Source organism: Nanorana parkeri, unplaced genomic scaffold (assembly GCF_000935625.1).
Source record: "Nanorana parkeri isolate BGI_ZX_2015 unplaced genomic scaffold, ASM93562v1 scaffold29, whole genome shotgun sequence".
Classification (NCBI taxonomy): domain Eukaryota; kingdom Metazoa; phylum Chordata; class Amphibia; order Anura; family Dicroglossidae; genus Nanorana; species Nanorana parkeri.
This window is the reverse complement of record NW_017306297.1, coordinates 1,697,197-1,722,147: the sequence shown is the minus strand read 5'-3', so window position 1 is coordinate 1,722,147 and position 24,951 is coordinate 1,697,197. Positions and strand designations below refer to the sequence as shown.

Sequence of the window (24,951 nt, the reverse complement as noted above, 5' to 3'; positions counted from 1 at the left end):
CTTCTTGCCACTTTGTCACCAGGACTTGAAACAATGAGAATGGATATCACCAGAAGAGGACAGGACAACAAACAGCATAGAGGTTCTAACTTACCCCAAGTTTACCAAAAATGTTTTTGTTGTTATCTCTGTCTATACAGGAGAGATTTTTCACCACATCCCTTTGTCACTGGGACAGGTGATTAAGGTATAAATGTTAACACATGGACTTCTAGAACTCAAAGAAAATGCCACGTGGAGAAAACATGATGTTATGTAGGCTCCCTGATATATTCTTTAAGATTGAAGTTGTCCTTAAAATTAAGCTGGCCATACCCGCAGGCCGAATAATAGAAAACTTCTCGATTTCCCCAACCATGCTAAGCAGCGAACATGCTAAACAGCCAATGCCCAAGGCTGTCATAATGCCTGAACAGTGAGGGCAGCTGATTGGCTGCAGTCACTGTTTGGCTGACAATCTTCCTCCTGTATCCATCACTCTTTCAATCGAAGTTTGTTTAGCTGGTTAGAGCAGGCAGGGCCACCAATGGTTAGAATTGCAGCCCATTCTTGTGAACAGTGTATGGCTAAATTAACTGTGTTTGCCTCTCATATTCATGACCACAATCTCCTTTATCCATAAACAAGTGTGAGACTCCATTAAGCTGATTTACTATATGAGTTAGGAATCTTTACTCAATAAACTGACAGAAGATTCACTTCAAATATCCTGTCTTGTGAACAGTAAATTACTGTTTATTTATTTCAACTGCACATGATGGGGGTTCAAAGTGAAAAGAGCTATAATTTGAGTAAAGATTCTCAACTCCTTTAGAAAATTCGACTCGATGTATTCACGTAGTTCTCAGATTACTGAAGAAACTGTACTCTCTCTTTCTTTCTTTCTTACACAGATCTGTTTAAAATTTACTTGTCAGAAATGTTTATATTACTTCCAATCCACCCTGTTAATTGATGAGTTGCTGATTTCATTTCAAACACTGTAATCATTTTTCTGATATCATTTAGTCATATGTTTGTCAATGTTTCTCTCCAAAAACATGATAGAATTTGATTGTTGTACAAAAAATGGGTGTTTTGTGTAAATAGAGCTGAACATCCGAGACTAGATTTAATCCTTATATATTAATTATATATTAATCCTTATATATTCCATGTCTTTGTTAGGGCAATGTGCTCTTTTTGTTTGCCTTTATTCATCAAAATAAAGGCAAACAAGCTCGCGGTATACTGAGACGCCGCAGCAATTATGTCTGGATCCGCCCAGCTGCGTGACTGACAGCTAGCTCTGCCTATCTAGAGGCAGAGCCAGCTGTACCCTCCCCCGTCCGTTCTGCCAGTCAGCGCTGGCGGATCAGAGCGGGGAGGGGGGAATCCAGCCCCTCCGCTGTCACGGCAGAGAGCCGTGACAGGATCGAGAGGTGAGCGAATGCCGGTATGTGTTCGCTCACCTCCCGATCTACTGAGCCGACCTGTGACAGTCTCATTGTCACAGGTCGGCTAGAACTATGAGGTGAGTGAAAAGCACTCACCTCATAGTTCTCCTTTAACACAGCAGAAAGAACTCCATGATTGGAGGAGAGGGCAGTCACATGACTGACAGGTCACTGGAATAGCCTTTGCTTCTGCCTTATTTTTCCTTCATTCATTTTAATAGAGGTCCATTGGATTTATAGCCCCAAAGCCAGTGCTAAGCACATTTGTAAAGCACATTTCTTTTGTATTGTTAGTATTTGTCGTATTGTGGGCCATTGTAGGGCTATACTGCAGCATTTTAAATGGAGAGAACATGAAGGTATTTATAACTATCGATTCTGATAAGGTGTCCTGGAACATGGCAGTAAAAAGGGTGCAACTACAGAGGATGAACTAACTAATGTATATGCCAAATTTCAGTTGTAATTTGGCTAGTTTCGGTGTTTTTGCTAATGTTGACCATTCCAGGTATCTGTAAACATGCAAAATATGTCTTCTACCCAAAAGGTATTGCTTGTCTGTTTCTGCATGTCTGAATGGAAGTATGACCTCTCTTACATATAAATATTTTGGTACAATATGTCCCTCTTTCAAATCTAAGGAAGTTGCTAGGTATGCATTCAGTTTACCGTAACTGAATTCAGAGAACAACATTGAAATGAAGCCATTTTTCCTCCTTCACACAACCGAGCACATACTGTACCTTGGAATGCAGAGGGGAAGTTTCCAGCACTAGTCACAGACTGGGCAACATTTGCTCTCTATTGAATAGAGGAACTGAATTCAAGCCTCAGGCTTGGCAGTTGGAAATGCTTCCGTCTAACCACTGATCTGGGTAATTCAGAGACAGCGCATGAATGGAAATCTTACTCTGATGTGGAAACTCTCTAATGGATTCCTGTGCCAGTATACGTTTAAATGTTGGTTTAACTGCTTTACCATTTATTTGGTAGATAGAAACAAACAAGACATTGGCACTGCTTATAAAAATTATTAAAGGGCCATTACTAGTTGACCAATTAAAAGTTCTAAAACGAAATAATTTATACACTCACAGCTAGATATTTGAATTATGACCTCCTCGTTAAAACGAAAACTTATCGTTGAACTATGAGCTACAGTGCTAATAGTAATAAAAGTAACATGGGAATGTAAATCTATACCTACTGCAGCCAAAATAGATATTTTAGTTTTGGGTTGCACCAATACGTTCATAGATACCTATTGGTGCAACCCATAGTATTTGAGGTTGAATAAAGACACAGGTCCATCAAGTTCAACATTTGTGTTTCTGTGTGTCTCTGGGGAAAGTATCTAAATGCTGTTTGAATGATTCAATACTGTCTGCTGATACCACTTCTTGTGGCAGAGAGTTCCAAAATGTAAACGCTCTAACTGAAAAGAATCCCCTACACCTTTTGTGGTTAAATCTTTTCTCCACCAATTTTAGGTGGTGGCCTCTAGTCTTTGTTATGGAGTTTACAGTAAAAAGTTTATTCTTGATGTTGCAATCACCACTAAACATTTTGTACATCAAAATCATGTCCACCCTTAGTCGCCTCACTTCTAGCAGGAACAAGTTTAAATTTAGCAACCATGCCTCATAGCTTTGGTCTTCCAGATCCTTAATTAGTTTTGTTGCCCTTCTCTGGTCTCCCCATAGTTCAAGGACATCCTTTCTATGGATAGGTGACCAAAACTGAACCGCATACTCAAGATGAGGTTGAACCAGCGATCTATAAAGTGGCAATCTACATTACATTCCCTTTTTAATGCATGACAGTACTCTGCTCGCTTTCTTTGCGGCAGCCTGGCACTGCAAGCTGTTATTCAATCTGTGGTCTACTATGACCCTCAAATCTTTTTCCATTTCTGACTTCCCTAGTGGAGTTCCCATTAATGTGTATTCCGCTTGCCTGTTTTTAACCCCAAAATGCATTACTTTACATTTTTCAACATTAAACCTCATCTGCCATATAGTTGCCCAATCCCCTATTTTATTCAGGTCCTCTTGTATAGTTACATAGTATTTGAGATTGAATAAAGAGATAAGTAGAGATGGTACACTTCTGTAACTACACATAATTGCTATTCAGAAGTATAACGGATATGACGTCATCACTAGCTTTATAAAGGCTACAACATTAGGGTAGAATTGCAAATATCGTTCCAATGGAGAATCTGTGATAGAATAAGTCTGCATATATTTTAGCTTGCAAGTATTTACAAACTGTATTATCAGTTGATTTGGCTGAAAACTAGTTTTGTTAAATAAATGAAAACCAGTCCAGAAATAGCTGCACTCCAGGGGCCTTCACCGAAGATGAAACTCTTTATTCATGGAGCAATCACTAACGCATTTCACCCTTCTGGCTTACTCCTAGAGGTTGCATACATATGGGGAGGAACAAACAGTATGCATTTGCTCCATACATAAAGATTTTTATCTTCGAAATATAGAGCGCCTCCATCGTGTAAAATGAACAAGGATAAAAAACAGTTAGATTTGTACTCACAAAAGGATGGTTTTTGTGAGTACATGGTTGGTTCTGATGAAGAAGGCGTGACCTCGGAAACGCCTATTTCAGCTATGCAGTTTCCCTTACCAGCTAGAGCTGCCCCAGAAGTGTTATACACTGAAGATTTTTATCTCTCCCCTTATCACTGACTCATGTTGCTGGCGCTTTTGTGCTTATTTGTTTGTCGATTTTTATCTTCGTTTACTAATTGTCTTCGGTGAAGACCCCTGGAGTGTGGCTATTTCTGGGAATGTATATGAATGAGTGTGCAGCGCTCGGGGTCACCAATAGGTGAACTATCAAATGTGTAAATACGTGTTATCAAAAAAAAAATATATATCAGTGTTTATAATGTTTAGTGCATAATCTGCTACCACACCATGGTGGTAGCCAGTGAGATATTAAATACCAAATTTCACTTCGAGCAAAAGTGCAATGAAATAAACCTTATTATGATAAAATTCCTTGTTGCAATCAATTAGTAAATCAAATCAATTCAAAGGTCATCTATGCAAGTGATGAATAATAAAGTGAGTCCAAACTGTTATTAAGTCCAAATATATATAGTATATTGATGATTAAAAAACTTCAAAAAAAGGGTGCTTAATAATCTTTCTCCCACACCGTGTGTTCACGACAAAACTCCCCTCTGGGGTGCGCACTCACCAAACCATTATTGTTTGTAGGCAATAAAGAGATGAGAAGCCAATATGTAGTCCCAGCAAACGTCTCATCAGAGTCCCATGGATCGATATTTAACGAAAGTAAAAATGGAAACTCCTCATGGTGTGGTCGACATAAACATTTATTTAAAATAAAAAGTAACTTACAGTTAAAAACGAATAGATCGGCCGCTCACAGGCAGCGTATGGATGTCCTGTACTTCCTTGTTGTGCGTGGTATTGAGATGTGTATTCCCGCCCCATTTCTGGGAATGGGTTGCTGTGGCCAACGGCGCGCTCATTTGCCTGCACCTGAGATGCAATCATAGGGGTCTATTCACGAAGCTGCCGAAGGATCTGGCCGTAGCTTCGGCCGATCCTTCGACTAGCTTCGGCCCCAGGACCCCTTCGGTTCAGTAGAACCGAAGGGGTGCTGTACGGGCTATTCACAATAGCCAGTACAGCTCCGGATCATGGGCGAGCGGCACAGCCGAGCTGTAGGAAACTATTGGGCGGAGCTAGCTGTCACTGCTAGCTCCGCACAATCGTTTGCCATTTACTTTTTTAACTTTTTTCACCCTTTTTCTGCTCGGTACCTCTGAGGGTGGCATTCGGCTATTCACTCACTGCTGTTCGGGATCTTTAAGAATAGCCCGAACAGCAGTGAGTAGCCTGCGGGAGGTTCGGCTCAGCCGATCCAGATGTTGGATCGGCTGAGTCGAACTCCTTCTGCACTTCGGGTCGGCCAAACATGCTGAGAATGTTCGGCCGCCAGAAGCCACACGGAGCAAGCCGATGTACGGCTGATTTCAGCCGATGTACGGCTGAAATTAGCCGTACCAGCCTGAAGTGAATAGCCGAACAGTGTTCGGCTCACTTCACTTCAGATCGGTCATTCACTCGTCTGCCCTCGGCAGCTTCGTGAATAGACCCCATAGTGCAAGTCTGGTTTTGAAATGTGAGCAGTGTTCATTGTGGATTTTTTAAAGCATATATAAATGAAAAGACATATTACTTTGATTTAGAAAAAGAGATTATATGGATAGATACTTTGTAGTAACCAACCATATTCAAACAGCAATTGCATTCATTAGTCTGCACATACTGAAATCCAGAATACCATTGATTGAGAAATGTTATGGAAGACATAAAGTCTTTTGTGTGTAAAAGTAACTACATTCTTAGGCTAATTCTAAAGCTTAAATCTAATGTGCATAAGCCGCTCCCAAAATGTATAAGCAAGCATACCCAATATCTAATATTAGACAAGTAGCAGATAAAAAGAAAAAAAAGAAAAAAGTGCAGCTCAGTGAATGTCCGTACTAAGAACCTTGCTTGAACCAAGTCTTACTGCCGGATTAGGATGAGGTAATTTTGTATTCCAGCAATCTATAAAACCAAAACAACGTGTAAGTGGAGATTTGTATCAAGGATGTATACATGATGCTCCACATAAAGAACAACTAATCCTCACATGTTACACACTGGCTGATCTCTGGGCTATTTATATCATGAAAGAATAGGGATATCTGTGTTCCATAAAGCTGGAAGCTCACACTAGAGAAGCATATGGTTTGAATTAATGTCGTTTTCAACTTCTCCACCTACTTTTGGCTTGGCTGACATGATAGAGACAACATAACTGCATTTTCCCAGAGGAAGCCAAATGTATCAATGGCAAGAGATAAAGCCCAGATTGAGAAGGAATTTTATCCAGATTGACTGGAATTATATCCAGAAACTATTGTAATTGCTCTCTGTACATTTAAAAGGGACATTCAACCTTTTTATCCTATTTTTTAATATTATAAATTAAACACCAAAAAAATTCTAGATTATTAAGGGTAGGGCAGTTTAATAGCGCATGGCAATTTATTCTACTGTACATGCATATGGACACCATAGCACTTCAACCAGCCAATACAGAAAAGTCTATTGGCAGGAGGGAGGATGCAGCTGGCACCATCAAAACAACCAGGGTTCTGGAGTGCTGCAGTGATCTGCGTCAGGCACAAGTGAATGGGATTGAATGTATGATGTATATATGAGAGTTAGACCATGGATGTGGAGGGCAAAAACGCACCACAATTGGAAATGAGAAAAAGGAAGCAAAACCACTTCGCAGTCAGATAGTCTATGGAGAGAAGGTAGAGGTCTCCACTGGAATAAAAGGTAGGGAGAAAGCAAAAGAAAGACCTGCTCAGATTGTGGGAAGAATATGAAGATGGCCAGATCACCAACAAGAAAACAGGTAAAAGGGAAGGTGGAGAGATTACTAGTAGAAATAAGTGGAAGGTATTCTATGGGACATGGAGGTTTCCAAGGAAGGGAGAAACTGATATGGGAAAAAAATAAAGTTTTCCCTAAACACACTTCCTGCTTTAAGGTGACAAACACACTTCCCAGGGTAAAGGTAAGAGCTGCATTGTCCCCACTTTTTTTGTCAACCCACAGGCCTTCTTTGGGTTTCAAGCCAGCAATGGAAAAAATACAAATTGAATCTGATTGGTTACTGTTATTTAAATAAGGTCTTTATTTTTGGTTATGCTTATTGTTTTAATACACCCAGAAACATTCTGTTCATGCAATGGCCTTCTAGGGTTTCAAGGGACAACAATCCAACTATAACATTTATTCTAAAATGTTTGCCCCATGAGATGCGATATGTATATTTGTGGCACATACTATTCCACCTACAAATCCAGACTTTACTACAGGGGCCTGCTTCTTCCCCACTTTTGAACTTTTGGCTTATAGTCAAGTAATGTAACATATGGAAGCACTATTACAGTAGAATATGGAAAGTTACGCTACAGTTACAGCATATTATTAATGTACGCTGCCTTTCTGCCTACAAATCATCTGATGGCAGCCAGTGATATAATACACAAATAAAATAAGGATTTTGTGATCACTTACTATATGGCAGGGTATTTATTTTGAACATGTCAAGATTCATATTTGACTCTTTTGTAATCCGCCTAAATGCCTATTGTTATTTTGTTTTACAATTCTTTTTCAAACTGGAAAAGTAAATGAAAGTATTTATACCGAGGTTCAGAAAGGGTATATTAAAAGTACATTTTTAAATTACAGATAGTGGTAATTTGATCATCATGACTGCTAAAGTCATCTTTTCACTGTCCATGCATGTAAACATGGACAGTAAACATAATCTTACATGCTACATCAGCTATTTACAACCCATTTCTTTCCCCAAAAATGTACAGCCGAAAATGACTAAACAGTACTCTTATTGATGTTCAAATTTCAAAATGTTTTCAAAAGACAACTATGAAGCTATCATCTCCATCTCTGACCACTTCCCCTGGCTGCTGATGTGTGCAAAAAGCAGTGACATGACTGTCACAAGCATGGCTCAGATGTCTTATTATGTGTAGGCTGTGACTGACAACATAGTTTTACCTTATCTGTGTTTGGTTAGAGGCTAGATGGCAGAGTTCAATGAGGAAATACATGGATCCTTGGGGTACTACTTTTGTTCATAAGCTAAACAGTTCACATATGGTGGTGGTTTCTGTATTTGAGTGGCAATAGGTAGGTTCAGTAACATGCCTGTTTAAACCTTTTTGGAATTCCAGCCGAGAGAGCTTTTAGTTCAACCCAATGACAATATACAGTACATAGTCAAGAAATCTTTCTTGGTGTTATATTTAGACGTTACGTAAGCTGTGAGGTCCTCCCATTGCTGATTTCTCTTAAATAGTCTTCTATTTTATTAGTCTTTACAATGCTCTTTAGATAAACATGCAAAATCAGCTTGTTGATTCTACTGATGTGTTAATGTTTTCAAAAATGTTATGGTACGTATAATTTGTAATTATGTGTGCATGGGGCAGGAAGATTTGCTCATTGCAATTGAAGGACTAATTGCACTAATTCAGTGAGAGCTCCCTCTAGTTACTAATCAACAATCATTATACAGTATATACTAACAAAAATAAGGCAGGGTCAATGCAAGAAAACATTAAAAAAAAAGTAAAATGAGTAAACTAATTTTTATGGCTTTACCTATTAATCAATGTTTATTACCTATTTATACTGATACAGAATTTATTCCTCCTTTTTTTCCAGATATCATGAAGTCAAATTGGCACTTTAGTGGATTTTTAATCTTTATTATCATCCATCTCACTTATGGCCAATGCCCTAAAGAATGCAGATGCCTTAAAGCCGGGCAAGTAGATTGTTCGGGAAGGGATGTTGTAGAGATACCACGTTCTATTCCACAGAACATTAGGTCCCTTCAGATTATAAATACAGAAGTGACAGAGCTACAAGATGGCGTTTTGGAAAACATGGTATTATTACTGGCCCTGAGAATTGAAAAAAGTGAACTGTCTATCATAGGACCCAATGCATTGGACAACCTCGCATCCCTTCGTTTTCTCAGTTTGTTAAACAATAAATTGCAAGATTTACCATCTGGGTTGTTTAAAGACCTAGGGAAGCTGGAAACCCTTATTCTCTCAAACAACATGTTGGTTCAGATTCAACCTTCACTATTTGCTCCACTAGTAAATGTAAAAGAGCTAACCTTATTGGGGAACAATCTCCGTTCTATACCAAGGGGTGCCTTTGATCACATGAGTGCTCTCACTAAACTGAATATTGCCAAAAATAATCTCACTCGCCTGCATCCTAGAACTCTGGAAAAAGTTACTAAGCTTCAGACTCTTCGCCTTTATGAAAATGAGCTCAAGGAAATTCCAGAAGGACTTCTTAGTGCACTTACCAGTTTGCAAGAAATTGGAATACAAAACAATCAGCTCAGTAAAATATCTGCTGGTGTATTCTTGAATAACCCTGATTTACAAAAAGTGTACCTATCCAATAACAAGATCATGTCATTGCCACGGGGTTTATTCATAAACACACCACAGCTGTCCAAACTTACATTATTTGAAAATTCAATACAACATATTGACACCGGAGTGTTTGGGCCAATGCCAAAGTTAAAAGAACTGTGGTTGTATGAAAATAAAATAGAAGAGCTGGCAGATGATACCTTCTTCAATCTCACCCAACTTCAACTACTTATTTTATCCAGAAATCAGATCCATACCATCTCTCCAGCTGTTTTCAGTGGATTAGATGAGCTTCTGGAACTTTCGCTGCATACCAATGTCCTTACAACTTTACATGAAGATGTCCTGCAAAGTTTACACAAGCTAGAAAACATATCCCTTCACAGCAACAAAATTGAACATCTTCCTGCAGGTGTCTTTAGAAATATCGACACTCTGAAGACCATACAGCTACATAATAATTCATTGCAGAGGCTCCCAGAGGGAATTTTTGATACCGTTGTGCATTTAGATGAAGTGAAACTTCACAGTAATCCATGGAAATGTGACCTTCACCTTCTTCCTCTGATGACCTGGATAACTGATAACCTAAACAAACTCGGGAACTACAGCCGGGTTGTGTGTTCTAATCCACCCTTCACAGGTGTGCCTGTAGCTAGCCTAAGTGAGCAGCAATTAGTATCTTGGGATTCTGCAACTACCCCAGATGTGGAACATTCCACAGCAGTGCTTGAAGAAAGCACTACTCATGAGCCTGCCGAGTTCACTGAACCACCAAATCAAGTTACAACAACTTTCACCTATGTCACAACAACACAGCCAGAACTCTCTGAAGGTAGTCCCACAATGCAAACATTGGATGAGGACTCAGACAATGGCTCTGGTTTTGAACCGACCTACTCTCCACCTGACCGGGAATATCGTGGGAACAGGCTGGTCGGTGTCGTGATTGCAATAATAGTTTTGTGTTGCACAGCCATCGTTTGCACAGTTATTGCTTGTATATTATATAACAGAAAAAAGAAGAATCATGTAGTACTCATGAGAATGAAGCAACAAAATGAAGCATGATGATGTAAAACTTAAAATTACTGAAAGAAAACCTTCACAAAGGGAGGTGGGAACTAGGAGAAGCACTGTTATAAGACTGCTTCAGTCTCTGACTTTACCTGAATGTACTTTTATCTAAATGTCTGTCAACCAGTTTTGCAAATGTATGATTGATACAACACCTAACTACTATGTATATTTAGTAACAAATATTCTCGTTTAAAGAAATGATCTATGCCCTTCCTGCAAAAAGTATTATATATGTTAGAAGCCTTTGAAAAAGTGTTATTATCATGGCAAAATATTTATCCAAACCCAGTTTATTGTATGATGACTGTTTGATAATGTCACAGATATGTTCTCAGGCGCACAGTGAGCATGTTTATTTCAGTAATCTAATGTTTACAACAGCCAAGGTGATGATTACCTGTATACAGGTGAGTAAAAAGGTGCATGTAGCAAAGTATACAGCAAATCTAGTAATCAACGTTGAGTCTGCCTCGACAGTAGCTCCCTAGTTGCACCTCTCCCCCTCTGGGGATATATATGAAGAAACAGATACAGCAAAATATACAGCATTAAACATGAACCTAAATGCTCTTGTGAACCCAGATGAGAAATCATGTAATCACAGTCACTCTAATCTCTCCCCTTAGGCTACCTGGATTCTTCAGCTAGAATACTGTAGTACCACTAGGCCTTATTCAAAGCAGAACTCTGGACACAAATTGTATTAACCCTTGCAGTGGGGCTACCTCCGCACTGCAGGGATTAACTTCTTGTTTCTGCCTAGGTTAAAAACAAGTTATACTCACACAATGTTTGCAGCTGACAGTGCTCCCTCCAGTCTGTCTCCCCGTGCAGCAATGGTATGGTCATCAGTGTCCTCACGTCCTATACAATGTGTATAGAACGTGATGACTCAGGGACCTTAGACCACTGAAAATGTAGTGCCATATGGAAGAAGATATATAACTGGGATGGGAAGGGTAATCTTCCCAGAAGCCTTCCTGATGGCAAATAACATGATCCTGAAAGGTTTTCTACCTCTTCTCCCCCTCTCCAAAACTAATAAAAAAAGTTTTGGTTAGACTTCTATTTTAAACAGAGCCTCTAAACTGTCAACATAATATGATAATCATCACATCCTCAGGCTGCTTTACCTGATTTTACCTATAGCCACTGGGAACAAAATCGATGTAGGAGGTCTTAGTAACCAGACTGTCTTAGACAGGCTTCTACTTTAAAGAACAGTTGTGATGAGGTTATATGTGCTATTTAATCTTTCTGTCAACACCTATTCTACTGGAATACTCTTTCTGGTGTGTATACAAGTCTTTGTGCTACTTTAACAAATTCTGCATTGTGTATATTATTTTCCCCCCAAAAACTGTCTTTTACATTATATGTTTTAGGGTGTATTATTACAGTTGATTGAATTTCATTGATTGAAACAGTCATCTGACATAATTTACTGTTGCAAATGTTCAGCCATTTTGTACAGCATCTAAAAGTCAGTGGCAGACCAAGACAGCAAATTTCACCAGGTACGGAGATGGTAAACAGCCACTCCTTTAAGTTCTTATAGTAAGTTGTTTAGCATGGGCCCCTTGTCCCTTCTTGGTTCCAGTGCTGGTATATTGCTTGTACTGCAAATGTTTCCCTCCTTGTTAAAATGATATTAAAATGAACTGAATGACCAATGTAATTATTTAAAAATCTATTTAAAAAAATTAGGATACCCTTGTGAGGATTCTTAAATTGGGTCTTCATTGGCTGTGTGTACATGATCATAACTTAAGGATTTTGTGCTTTTCTATTCTCAGTGCGGTACATGTTTCTCAGGTGCTGAATATTGTGTGCTGGCTTTAAAACTGGACATATGAGTTTCTACAATTAAGTTATAAGTTCTACAGTAATTGTTCATACTTGGAAAATAGCACATCACACATGAGATAAGTGTAAGAGAGGGTAACCTCTCTCCTGGTCTACTGTGTTCTATGGGTTTACAGCATATTTTTAGATCTAGATTTCATTTTAGCATTTAAAAAATGAAATACATCTTTTGAGTGTACCAAACAATTTAGCTAATAATTTTAAAAATATTAGCATTAATTTAAAAGCATGAGTAAAACTAGAAAAAATTGGTGTTATCTTGTCTGTTGGTAATTTTAGGGCTCATTCACACTGAGCTGTTTCTGTAACACCCTTTTAATTCCATGCTACAGCAACACATGTTAACTCTTGAACCTAAGTGTGGTGCCTTGCAGTGCCATGCATTTTAAATGCCCAAGAGCACCATGCCAGTGGCATCAGTGTTGTGTTGCACTATGTTGGAAAAAATGGTGCAGGTACATTTTTGTTACGCATTGTGGTGTGCTGCCAGCCCATTCAAAACAAATAGTCTGGCTTAGTGTAAGATATCTCAAAGCCTGAAAAAGGCATGTATAACGCAACACATACTGTATGTATGACTTAGTATAGTCTCTAATTATCTGGGAATATGGGAACAATGGAATAATAGACTCTCTGCAGTAGTTATTGGTAGCGGAAAAATCCAATGACCAGACTAGAGCTGCAGAAGATATTTTCATTCTTTGCAAGATGGTACTTTTTACTCAGAATAATACTGTGATCTGATAATGCTGATATCTGCCCTACCCATTCATGTGAAGTATGAATTTATTATAGGTCAACTTTAGGAGGAAAGCCTGGTGTAAATGCATAGGCTGTATACAGGTCAGAGCAAATCAACTAGTAAGTTAGTAACTTGCTGTGATCCATATATTACCCATCGGGTGCTCTGTTAACATTCTTTATGAAACCTGTACAGAATATGAGTGTGGCTTTTCTTACGCTACACTGCATGTAGGGGAATACTAATGGGGTTCAGATGCTCCATTGATACATGTTTACACAGGCCTATATAGACACAGAACTAATTCGTTTCACTAATGTTGACTTGACACAACAGTTATGTTTCAGGTGGAGTATGTATTAATAACTGTAAAATGCATGTGCTGATATTTCCTATGCTAAGTACATGTGCTGCCATTTCTAGCACCTAGCTAATCACTGAAATGAAACACCTTTGAAGGTTGCTTAGTAGAGAATCTGGATTTAACATTATAGATACAGGCAGCAATCTACCAGAATTTACTTGGTCTGATTAGTTCTAGCATGATAGCAAACATTATTTTCTATTACAATAATATGCATGTTTTTCAGTAAAGGCATCTGAAATACTAGCAGAAAATCATCACGATCTAATAGTACAGCAGAGCCATGCAGTTTCTGGAATACAATCCAACAACTCCAAATCCCTTAGTTTTCTCAGTGTTTTTGGCAGAGCTCTGTTATACCCTAATGATCAGTTCGTACGATAAGCGATGAGAAGAAGTAGACTGCCATTATCAGCAATACTAAGGACACTATGAAATTTCCTAGCAGTGGCACACATACCTCCACAAATTGTGGACCTTGCCTGATCAGAACCTAAATTGAAATGATAAGAAAACGTCAGTAAATACAAAGATTCAAATTTGTAGGACACTCACTTGAAGGGGTTCTCTGCAAAAGTTCTATCATTTCCATCCAAGTTGTATTTTAAGGAAGGTACAAGTCATTCACTGGTTGTTTTCATGCTGCAATTGGGAGAGCTCTATCATTCATGTTTCATGATTGGTTGGGTTGGCTACTTGTTAACTGAGACAGTGGGGTTGATTTACTAACCTAAACACACACACACACCAGGTGTGTGTGATTTTCACACAGCAAAACGTATTTATCAACCAAAAAGTCTCTAAAAGCATATTTCCACTAATGCCATATATGGAAAAATCATGCACATGATGCATATATAATGCTGCTTCACAGTTTAGACAAAAATGGTTAGCTCATGCATTTACATTCCTGCATTCATCAACGCAAGCAACATAACATAGAGCTAATTTACACCACATTACCTTGCAATTCATTGCAGGGCTTTGAACAACACACCTGCTGGGTGTGTACACACTACAAAGGTGTTTCGATTCCTCCCATAGATCATGCTGGGAGGGAACACACTACAGAGGTGTATACACGTTCGTGGTGTGTTTAAAAGGTTAGTAAATCAACCCCAGTAAATCACAAAGCCACAACGTGGTGAACAGTTCATCAACTTCACAGGGGCCTCATTTTGAGCTGCACTTAATTCAGTAGCCAACTTAGTTGTAAGCATTCAAGATCTGTAACTGAAAGAAAACAACTTTACATTTCAGACCCATTAAGAGCATTAGAAACTCAGGCATATATAAATAAGGGGTCTGGTATACCCACAATAAAACTGCTAAAGAAAATATGGGGACTGAGCAAAAGGATTATGGATATAGAAGGATATAGTAACTACACTCCCTTGTGGGCAAACGGTCAACTTTACAGACGCACATAGCAATAAAAACCTAATAAGATAGTTTCATTAATGCAACTATACTCCAGGGGGGTGTTTAAGACATATGACCAACTAAGAGTAGAATACCAATTGGAGAATAAAATGTTTTTTTTTGCAACTAAGACATGCGTTGAGTGCGCACGCTTTGGTTCCAGCATCATGCTTTGCTCCAACTCCCTTGATAGATCAGGTAGTTAAAGCTAAGAAGTCTAAGGGGATAATTTCCCGGGTGTATCACTGTTTTTTTAAAAAGGAACTAAGGAAATTTCCATTGATATGTAGGGAGCGCTGGATAGAGGATATAGGCATAATTGATGAGGAAACATGGAGGGCAGTACTTCAAGGAGTGCAAGATGTGTCTCTTTCTGTATCACATAGATTAACCCAATTATTTATTATACACAGGGTGTACAGAACCCCGGAGTGTTTATATAAAATAGGGGCCCGTACAGACCCAAAGTGTGCGAGATGCAAGCATCAGGAAGGAACACTTATTTATTTATTATGGAGATGTCCAACATTAAAAAAGGTACTGGATAGGGTTGATTGAAAGTTTAAATAGAATATTTGGAAATATAGTGGATATTAACCCATTACCATGTATTCTAGGAGGTTTCAAATCTGACTATCTAGATAATAACAGCACTTTAGCAATAAAAAAGGCTACCGTTTCTGGCTAGAAGATTAAAAGCAGTCAAATGGACTTCGGAGTATCCCCCTACAATTGAAGAATGGAAAGCTGAGACTAGTAAATATGTACGGCTTGAAGAACATACTTACAGGATGAGGGGTCTGTCAGGTAAATTTCAGGGAATTTGGAACAGGTGGATTGAAAATATGAATATTAATCGGACTTGAGACCTCCTGGATTAGGAGGACAAAATATAATATTATAAGTGGAAGAAAAGGGAAAGAAATGGGCAATAGTAAAAAGAATAAAGATAGATAGAAAAGTAGGGACTGCAGATAGGGATCGTACTGTTGTTGTCCTTTGGTTCTGTTTTTTTTTTCTTGTTTTTTTGTTTTTGCTTTGTTAGTTGTTTTGGGCTGTGGCTTTATTGTCAATGTTCACAATGTATGGAAAGGAAAAAAAACAAATAAGTAATATCTGATTAAAAAAAAAGAAGTTCTTATTTTCCAGTCTTCACTAGCTGCATAGTTGTTTCACATCAGTAACTAAGTAGCAAAAAGGCCAGATACAACCAGGAGACTAACATTTTTATAGAATGATATCCGTAATGGCAGCTCCTGTATATATGCTATCTTATGATAGGTTTACTTAAAAAGAAATTGGGTAATGTCACGGTCCAGGAGTTCCAGCTCACTGTACTGCCCATTGCCTAAGTATTGTGTACAAAGGTTCCTAATTTGAAAACATATTAACGTGGTTTTGCATTGCAGCCTTTTAGATTTTTTTAATGGTATATTTTATATACATTGCATTTTCTAATTTGACGATTTATAATACAACAATGCCTTCTTATTTTTAAACATTTCTTTTTGTTTTTTAATAAAAGCTTTACTTTGTACAAGTGTGGTACTGTTGTTTAATCTTTTTTTTTCTTTTTCTTTAAAAACTGGTATCCTAATTTCTGCAAATCTGACTTCTCAACCCAAGAATGCTTGGTCCTTTCAGATTTGGCTATACCAAGCCATTCATCACTAGATCTCCATTCTTGTCTTACACTGGTGATTAGTGTACAGAGCTGAACATATGGATTGAGCTAAGATACAATAGTAGAAGTTTTTGTTCAATGACCGAACCTAATAACAAATGTGGTCATCAACAACTGCTTCAACTGTCTCAGCTTTTCAGATTCATATTGTTATGGATCTATACCAGTGGAATGTTTATCGAAACATTAGGTCTAAGATTTGCCCTTAACGGGCCAATTCAGCCCCTGGTCTGATTCTTGATATCACACTTGGATGATGGGGGGCTGTTAATAGGTACACCATGGGAACAAAAACAAATTTGGGGACATTTCAGCAGTGGCTGCTGGCATTTGCATATTGGAAGAAATTAGTGATTGCAATATTTTTTTTTTACTCTGTCCACTTGACTGTACCCTTTGAGAGAAGCAGGCCAACATCTAACTTTTCCATAAACATAAGATTCAACCTTTCCACGTTATATTATGTTGAGGTGTTCATGTGTGAAATCTTCCGTCTTAGTGTTATATTTTATTATGTCCTTTTGCATGTACATGAATGTCTAATAGATGACATAATTATGGCTGTATAGTATTTGAAAAACAAAATCTACAAGGATCTCCATTGGATTTATTTTGGACCCCTTTTTGCCCTGCCCTTCCTCCACAGATGTTTCCTACCTGCTGTCCCAGTTGGCAGTAGGCGTATCAAGACAGAAATCAGCAGCAGCTGTTGAGAGAATTCTACTGGGAACATATGAGACAGAAATAGCTCTGGGACATGTCTGCAAGTTTATAGTCTTAGCCTCAAGTTTTGTGCTACTTCTGAATGGGCAGAGATTAGCTGATGTGCATTGCTATTAGTCGTGTTAATGAACAGAAGCAACAATTTATTACACCAAATTTATACAGAAATGATCCCTGGATATACAACTATTGTTCATTGATTTAAAATTATTTTGATCATGCAAAGATTTAGAATCCGTGTCTTATGTTACCAAAAATCAATCTTGTAAAGCCTATGTAAAGCCTACCTATGTCCTTATCAACAGACCCAATCATGATGTGGAAAAACCTTGTTCATGTATAAGCACCACTGTGAAACAGTCTGCTGAAGTTATGCTAATGGAAACACTCCCTTTTCTGGGAAATGAGGGGTTTGTATGCTGTGCCTCTGTGGTTTATGGATGGAATCCTAGAAATCCTTTATGCGCACACTGAGGTTAGTAGAAAAAAGAGAACAAGATTAGGGCTGTATAAGGCTCTAGAGTGCTGCTACTAAACCAGCAGCCTCGAACCTGCAAACCCTCCAAATCTTTATTTGCAGGTTATGCTGGATAAAACATATGGGTTCCTTTCATTGATAACAAGAAATCTGAACAAAAAAATGTAGCTCTTGCCCACGCCACGCAGATCCATTGTTTGATCTACAATAAAGAGCCTCAAATTTACTCCAGATTTCAGTAATTAGCCCCACAGATTTTACAACACAAGACATAAGGATACTTCGCTTGTCCATATTAGTATTGTCTGTGATTCACAGGCATTTGTATGGTTTACAAAACTGACTTGTAGGAGATACTGTATTAGAAAGTAACTGTATTTTAGTGTAGCTCCTTAGTTTGCCCCCAATTTCTAAGGAAATAAAATACACAATTTATCACTTTCTACAGTCAGGATGATGTATGAGGTTGTCTGTAAAGCTGGGTATACACAGTTATATATATATATTTTTTGTTCACCTTGCAAGCTGAATGAAAAAAATAAAACAAAAGCTCCTGCTGTGTCCTTTGTATTCTGACAGTGACGGGTTTTCCGCTGTCAGAATACCCAAACAGTTACAGCAGCTGTCACTGTTCACCTGAAGAATTTCCATCCGATTTCAAAAAGAGAACTGTCCTTCTTTTTGGTCTCATGTCTAGACCTCTGCAAAAAATGCAACCCCCAAAAGTGTACTACTACTCTAAACCTTTCATTTAATCTATAATATATTAATTTATTACAAAAACTAGTATACAGGGAAAGTAGTGGTGAAAGAAAACATTTGGGGTTTAACCCGTCATATTTTCCATATTAAGTGGGACCTACGGTAAAATGCAAGGTCTGCTTATAATGCTGGGGTTCCCTTCCCCTGTACAAATAAAACACTGATAGTATTTTCAAAATGTAAAGAAAAAAAGTTAGCGTTTATACTTACCTTAGCCCCATCTTCTGCATGACATGACTAGGCAAAGGCAATGTCACATACTTTCCAACACAATCGTGGAGAATGCAGTGCAGCTCAAATATTGTTAGAAGATGCTCTTGCCCTGACACAGGGTTGCCTGATCATGAAATGTGGGGTACTCATGGTTCTCCAGGAAACCAGACCCCATGGTTTGAATGTAAACAAGGGCATGGGGCATGGCAGGAGTCTATGCTTTGCCTATATACTTTCTGCTAAAAAGTAACCCCTTTTCTCATCACAGAAAGTTAGGAGCTATTGGCTATTGTTGCCCATTGTTTACATTCAGCTGCCGACTGCGGAATCTAGCCTCGGCCGGCAGCAAGATGTAAACAGAGAATTTCATTAGCAAATACATAAATTTAGTTGCTAAGGAAATTTTTTAGTTTGCACATGTCTATCAAGCAGCCACAAAAAAAAATGGGGAGATAAATGGGGGGAATTTATCAAAACTAGAGCAGACAAAATCTGGAGCAGTTGCCCAGGGCAACTAATCAGCTTCCCTCTCCAGCTTGGTCAGTTAAGATTTGAAGAGAGAAGCTGATTGGTTGCCATGCACATCTGCTCCAGATTTTGACTGCTCCAGTTTTGAAGAATTCCCTTCAATATGTCCTCGATTTTTTTTTGCTGGTTGCTTGAGAGTGTTGGTTGCTTGAATGCTGGATAATGAGGAGTTTACTGTATCTGCAGTGTGAACGAACTATAATTCATTTTCTTCTCCATATCTCTTGCCAGCACATGCCCCTTTTTCTGATATACTAAAATACACAGAGGAACTAAACCCTCTCTTGTGAAGTAATAGCTATCCAGATCTGCCCACAGGTCTAGTAATAATTAATCAGAAACACGAAGTGGGTGTGAAAAAAGCATTGGGTGCACAAAGTGAAAGGGGGAGAGCTGGTTTTAACAGTGAAAGGGTGCCTGAGCAATGAGAACAGCTAGCTATAGATTGGATTCGAGTTGAATACATTTGAGTTTTACCCACAAATGGGATAGGTCTTCAGTCAGCCAGGGCTCTCCTGTGGAAGCTGTTGCTGCCAAGGCAACATGTGAAACACACTGGGAGCGTATGCAGGCCTGTCTGGCCTAAATGGACAGGAATCCGATTCAAACGAATGTCTGATTGAGGTTTTGGAGGCTCTCTCTATCTAAACAGACCTGAGCGTTTGAACTGAATACGCCATGAGCTGACCATACGTTATGCAAATTTCAGCTGATTCTTCAGGAACCGACCAAAATGTGCACAGTGTACAGTGGGTGCCACTGTCAGCACCCTTTCTGGCGGCATCCCTCGATCAGCTGATAAAAGGAGGCGGTCGGAAAACATTCGAATGAACAGAGACTCTGTTTATGTATTCTGACAGTGGCTGCTGTCAGAATATAATAGAAACAGCAGGGATTCCTCGATCAACACTCATAAGCATTGATGAAGGAATCTGATCATTTTTTTTGGTTCAGCCCACGTGTTGAATGAAAAAAAGAAACCAGTGCATTGCCAGCTTTAGTCTGTGTGTGAGCAGACTTAGGCTACATTCACACTACCGGTGACGGTGCATATTGGGATTCCTACATGATCCCGAATGATTGCTGTGTCAAGGGACAGTATTCTATTCATAATAGTATGTAATCGTATCACATACGATTACATGCGGAGTACCACTTTCAAATGTAGCCGCTGACACCTGATCATTAACTTGAACGGGTGACAGCGGCTGCTTTTAAACAGGATATTTGGGATTCCTGACACAGGGTTTTGTAGGTTCCTGCCACAGGAATCAGAAAACACACATTCACATCTATTTTCCACATATTTTGTAGGTTCAGTACAAATAGATTTCTATGGATACCTTTCCTTCTGCTTTTTTAGTAATTAACGTCATAGTTATTCTTTCAAAATCAGCAGCAGCAAACTGTGTTTCACAAGAATAGCTGTTTAGCCATGTCATGTATCCTCTCCTATTGCTATGGGAAGCATGAGTCAACTCTGATTAAGAGTTTTATACACATACTTCTTCATATTTCTATATTGTTACCATATTATGTTATATTTTGATGTTGTACTTATTATGCATGATATCACTTCATAAACAACCTGGTTAGTGGCTATCATTTAATACTCCGTATCAAAAACCTTGAAATAACAGTAATAACTTCATGTCAAATACAGTAATTATCCTGCTCTTACGAGCATTATGAGAAATCCAAGAACCCATTTTGACTTGGCAGTCTCCCACTGGTCCCCTTTATTCCTGACTCTTCCTGGTCAAGTCTAATGGTCATTGTGGGGTGGCTATAGTGTGAAGCTCAATGTGTAGAGTGTTCACCCTGGAGAAGTGTATGTATAACCAACTCATTAAAAGCACCCAGGACCCTGCAATTGTCCAAACTGTTTATTGCGAAATAGGTTCCTCTAGTTTAACAAGCACCAAGGAAGCATCAAATAACAGTAATCCACAAACCCTTGGCAACCAAAGATCAACTGTAGGTAGTGCATTGCTGTGTATACCTCTCACTGTGTCTTGTCCATACCTGGACCAACATTGGGCTGCACTGTTGAAAACCTTATTATGGTGCCATGTCACTTTATCTGTGTTAACCACCATGATGCATGGCAAGTTTTGGCTGCGCTAATATAAAAAATATATATATTTTTGCTTGTTCTGCTCTTTCAAGTCATATTATAACATTGTCAAACACTTTGAAACGTCCTCTCTTTGGTCTGTTACAAAATAAAGCATCCTTTTACCATTTGCTATTAGAACAGGGTACTCCACAGTCAACTTGCCTGCATTGCACTCTAACTATGTTAAGTTAGCAGTTTCCCTAGAAATCAGTCAGCAGGAACACACATTCGCTTATTTCAGGAGTTGTTTTGACATTATGATAAGAATGCAAAAACGCTTTCCCACCCCTCAGAAAACTGCTTATTCAGATCCTGGTAATATTTTTACTTAAGGTTCTATGATATTGAATGAGTCAGTTCAGTGCCTCCATGATCAGTAAGCTGGGTGGATGTTACACGATTGCACTTAAAATGGTATGTCACTTTTTCCCATGATAAAATATTCTTTTGATTTAGTAGACGTTTAATTTTTGTAACAAATGTACAACTCTGTGGCTGGATTGAATGTTGTCTGCTTTATTTTATTTATGGTTTACCAGTTTCTTTGGCTGTTAAAATAACACCTGAACCTTAGAATATTGGTGTGAAAGCCAATTCATCTAATGAATGGGTAAAATAATTCAACTCAAATATAAGAAACTAATATTTTTCTTCAAAAATATTAGAAAAATTTGTGTGCATTTTGAGTGATTGGAAACACTAGTTACCACTCCCTAGAGAAGTTCCCAATGAGTTGATGCTCACCCAGTCCCCATTAGCAGTGCCTATTTTGGAATATACAGTATATCTTGTTGAGACTGGGCATTGTAGTGCCACCCTTATTTTAGTTCAGTCCACCTGCACTACATTTGTCTTTCTGACTTCCCGCATGGTGCTTTCTATTATACTGCATTTATTTAAATAATTTTCAATTCAAAAAAATAACTGTATAAAAATTCTATCTATGGAAGGTGTAATCCATAGACCTTGTCATAGATTATCATGTAAAGTAGGTATAGAAGCACTCATTGGTCTGACAGCCCATATAAGTCAAACCATCAGCATTTTATTGTCAGCATCGCAATGGAGCTCAGTCCATATTTAGACATTCCGTGAGTTCCATCAAAATGTTGGCAATAAAATGCTAATACTTTGAGTGATCTCCACTGCAAGCCTACCTACTTCGGATTTGTGTGGATATTTTTGTGGATGAAAATGGATTTACCTTACAAATACAGTGTGGTGGCTACCCCAGGACTGTTTAGGGAAGGTGTAATGATAGCAAGAACAAGAAGAAGCTAGATGTTTTGATGACTATAAATGCATGTGATGAATGATGAATGTGAATACATAATTTCAACAAGGAATTTAATTCATGACTGTTAAAGGGAGATTGTAAAATTAGAAGTATGGGAGATTCCATTGCTGACTTTCAAGGTTTTTGATAGCGCTGATTCTGGGGCTGCCATATTGATACTTATACTTACAGCCGAGGCAGCCGAGTAAATAACCGAGCCAAAGTGAAGGGAGCTGAACCACGTTTGGCTATTCACTTCAGCCTAGTACAGCTGATTTCAGTCGTACATCGGCTGGCTTTGGCTCCCTTCAGTTCAGCCGAACATGCTCAGCATGTTCGGCTGAGCCGAAATAAAAAAACAGTTCGACTCAGCCGATCCAACATCCGGATCAGCTGAGCCAAACGTCCGGCAGTTCACTCGCTGCCGTTCGCCCTTTATTCTCATAGGGGTCGAGCAGCAGTGAGTGAATAGCTGAATGCCGCTAAGCAGCATTCAGCTCGGTTATTCTGTTAATTACCTCAGAGGTAGCGAACAGAATAAAAATAAGACCTAGTGTCTTTTTTCCTGGAAAAAAAATATAAGACACTGCCTTATTTTCGGGGAAACACGGTATTAAGACCAGTTGTCATATGAGCCACCATATACAAATGGCGGCCATGACATTTTCAAAATTTTAACAACATACTAAACATATTACAACTGAGAGTAAAATACAAAAAAGTGATTGACATTGTGGCACTTATTACCCTTCATCCAGCTAAGTGGGCAAAGCATTAACGCATACAGCACAAGGTAAGTGGAAAATAAGTAATCTAAAACAAATAAAACAAAACTGTAAACCACCTCAGTATAAGTCTGTTAAAGAAGACAGGGTGATACATGAATGGCAAAATCTTACTATTGCTGTAGTATACCACTGATCCTGTCCAGAGAAACTAAATAAAACCTATAGGTGAATACAACTAGGTGAGTCCCTATATGAACAAATGTGACCTGTCACAAATCGTGAACTCCCAAATAATAAGGGGTAAAACCCCCATGTTTTAACAAAACAAAGTGAACTGACAAAGGGATTGTCATCACGTTGCTCATCACATAAACAATTAATAAATGTAATCTTAAAACCCATGCAACATTTATTTAGTTTCTCTGGACAGGATCAGTTCATATTATCCCTTAGAAGAAGATGCCCTCATAGTATTCCTTCTAGAGGTTTTTTCACATGGCATGCAATGAATAACAGGAAGCAATATGGTATACTTCTTTGTTTCACACTTTTTACACATTGTATCACATTATTTCAAGGTCAGTATCTACTATGTCTGACACTTTTGCAGTTTCATTCACACAGCGCGGCTTTTATTATTAATTTTATATTATATATCTGACCACACAGATTTCAGCTGCTGCTTCACTTGATTGAAGTAGTGGCGCGAGGTTTCACATTATTCATTCTACAGCTGTGCTTATGTATGTGTCAGACTTTAATATTCATCCACCCATGAGCTCAAACATTAGGCTTTTCAACAAATATGTTTAAACTCATCAATAGTGTTTTACCCTAACTGGCCCAAGAGAGTTGGAGTGTGTATTCTCAGCTCACAAAAATCCTAAATATTGTAAAATTCTGCTGAAAATTCAGATATCAGATAAATGGCTTTTAATATTTATAGGCACCTATATACAGTATTCCTCCATAATATAAAATAAATAACACATCAAACATGAAGAGTGGGAGCCCCTTATAATGGCCACAGCAATTATGCAGATGCAGACCCAGAAACTCTGACACTTGCATAACAGAGGGATGCCTATTTGTTTTCTAGCATCTTCTATTGCATTCTGCATAATACAATTATAAGTTAAAAATCCAAAAAGAGAATGGGAGCCCCACATAATACATATATATAGGTAGACCCAGAAACCCAAGAGCAAAGGTCTCAGCAATCGAGTACCTGAAAATTAAAAAAAAACTAAAAACTAGGTGGTTTAAAGTGGATCTCAACACAAGGACAATGAAGGTAAAACAGTGTATATTGCAGGTACCAGTCCTGAGATGTGGTGACTGAATTAGTTTCCAGATTAAGTTTCCTTTATTTTCACCTGGTAATCCTCCCAATAACACAATCCCTGTTCTAGGGTGACAAAAATGACTCACTGTACAGCATCTTCACCCTAGGTTGCTTGCTCCTGATTAGAGCTTCAGA

The 24,951-nt window shown here is 38.5% G+C and overlaps 1 protein-coding gene across 2 annotated transcripts in view; it reads left to right on the top strand.

The window, feature by feature from the left end:
- Nucleotides 1–10,890, top strand: part of LOC108795899 (leucine-rich repeat-containing protein 15-like) — a 21,271-nt gene extending 10,381 nt beyond the window's left edge. For both annotated transcript variants that reach the window (XM_018567238.1, XM_018567230.1), the window contains exon 2: nt 8,753–10,890. In XM_018567238.1, coding sequence (XP_018422740.1) covers nt 8,758–10,557 — 1,800 coding nt within the window. In that variant the 5' untranslated portion in view covers nt 8,753–8,757 and the 3' untranslated portion in view covers nt 10,558–10,890. The remainder of the gene's footprint in view (nt 1–8,752) is intronic.
- The last annotated feature ends 14,061 nt before the right edge of the window (nt 10,891–24,951 follow it).